The sequence below is a fragment of the Coptis chinensis genome, chromosome 7 (assembly GCF_015680905.1).
Source record: "Coptis chinensis isolate HL-2020 chromosome 7, ASM1568090v1, whole genome shotgun sequence".
In the NCBI taxonomy this organism is placed as follows: Eukaryota; Viridiplantae; Streptophyta; class Magnoliopsida; order Ranunculales; family Ranunculaceae; genus Coptis; species Coptis chinensis.
In genome coordinates, this window is record NC_141462.1 from 78043715 (window position 1) to 78045336 (window position 1622).

The 1622-nt window shown below is 38.9% G+C and overlaps 1 protein-coding gene across 1 annotated transcript; it reads right to left on the bottom strand.

Moving 5' to 3' along the window:
- Window positions 1-862: 862 nt before the first annotated feature.
- Window positions 863-1615, bottom strand: LOC147489067 (uncharacterized). The gene has a single exon (XM_086574559.1). It carries the CDS (start codon window positions 1613-1615, stop codon window positions 863-865), a length of 753 nt encoding a protein of 250 aa, XP_086430685.1.
- Between the last annotated feature and the right edge of the window lie 7 nt (window positions 1616-1622).

Sequence of the window (1622 nt, forward strand, 5' to 3'; positions counted from 1 at the left end):
CTCCTTGAAAAGGGGAGACAATCTTATTAATATGAGACTTAAGTCTATTAGCTAGGATCTTAGCAATAATCTTATAACAGAAGTTACATAGACTAATAGGTCTAAACTTAGACATATGATCAGGGTTAGAAACTTTAGGAATTAAAGCTAGAAAAGTTTCATTAAAGCTAGGGTTCATACAATTATTTACAAAGAAATCTTTAACACCATCTATAATAGCAGGGCCAACCACATCCCAGCAATTTTGATAGAAAGTACCTTGAAAACCATCGGGCTGGGATTTTGAGCCCCATCTTCTTAACCACGCGGATGTCCTCTCACGAGAGGGCGGTGAAGAATCTCATTTTCTCTATTAGTGATGCAGGGGGAAAATAAGTTAAAGATATAATCATTGCTAGCAGGATTTTCAGAGGCATAAATATCACCAAAGTATTCTCTTACAGCATGCCCCACCCCTTGTCTCCCTTCTTGCCACACACCCTCACTATCTTTAATTTTATCAATGTTATTCTTTCTTTCTCGCATTACGGTGGACATGTGAAAGAACTTGGTATTTCTACCCCTCCTTGATCTAATGTTGACTTGACTTCTGTTTCCAGAAAACTTCCTCTTTGTTATACCAATCAAACAATCTCGTCTTGAGAAGCTTTGCTTTTTCATGGTTCTGATAAGAGAAAGGTTTCGAGCACTCTATCAAGTTCTTTTGTGTTTTTTTTTATATTGTAGAAAATGTTACCAAAAGTTTTCTTATTCCAGATTTTCAAAGGTGTTGTTCAACATTCTTAAGCTTATGCACCACTCTCCAATCGGAAGATCATGGGTGACCTCCTTCCAAGCGATCAATTCACAGTGCTTGCGGGACTTATCCTTGACCACATATCAAAAAACCTGAAAGGCCTTTCAGAATATCCACATTGGGCTTAAGATTTATCATAAGGGACAGATGATCCGAGGTAGCATTAACCACATGTTTTACTAGCATATTGGGAAAGAGACTTAGCCAGTCAGCTGTAGCCATAGCCCGATCTAGGCGCTCGAGAATATTGTCTTTAACTTTCCTATTATTATTCCATGTAAATTTAGGTCCCCTATACCCCAGATCAACCAGGCCAAGCTCATCTATCAGATTGTTAAAATCAACCATGCACTTATTGAAAATAGATCGGCCCCCAATTTTTTCATCCAGGGATCTAATAGCATTAAAATCTCCAAACAGCAGCCAAGGCCCTGGAATGTAAGGAGCAGTTTCTCTTAACTCATTCCAGAACCTATGTCTACTGTTAGCATTGGGTTCACCATATATGAAACTGAAGAACCAAGGATTATTACTAAGATAATTTGACAGTTTACCAGTGATTTGGTTTGCCGTGGCTCCCAGCACCTCCAGTTCAACTCCTTCTTTCCAGAACATAGCTAATCCACCACTTTGACCAGCAGCAGGAACACAAAAACAATTATCAAACTTTAACACTTTGCTTAACATGCTAATCTTACTCTCTCCCACTTTAGTTTCAGATAAACAGATGATGTCCGGTTGATGTTGCCTTACTAGATCCTTTAGATTTTGAACTGCCGTGGAGGAACACATTCCCCCTGAGCCTAAAGCGTGTATCATTTTCGAT

What these genes read in the sequence shown, in the direction of transcription:
- LOC147489067 (XM_086574559.1), bottom strand. Translation starts at nt 1,615, where the DNA reads ATGATACACGCTTTAGGCTCAGGGGGAATGTGTTCCTCCACGGCAGTT.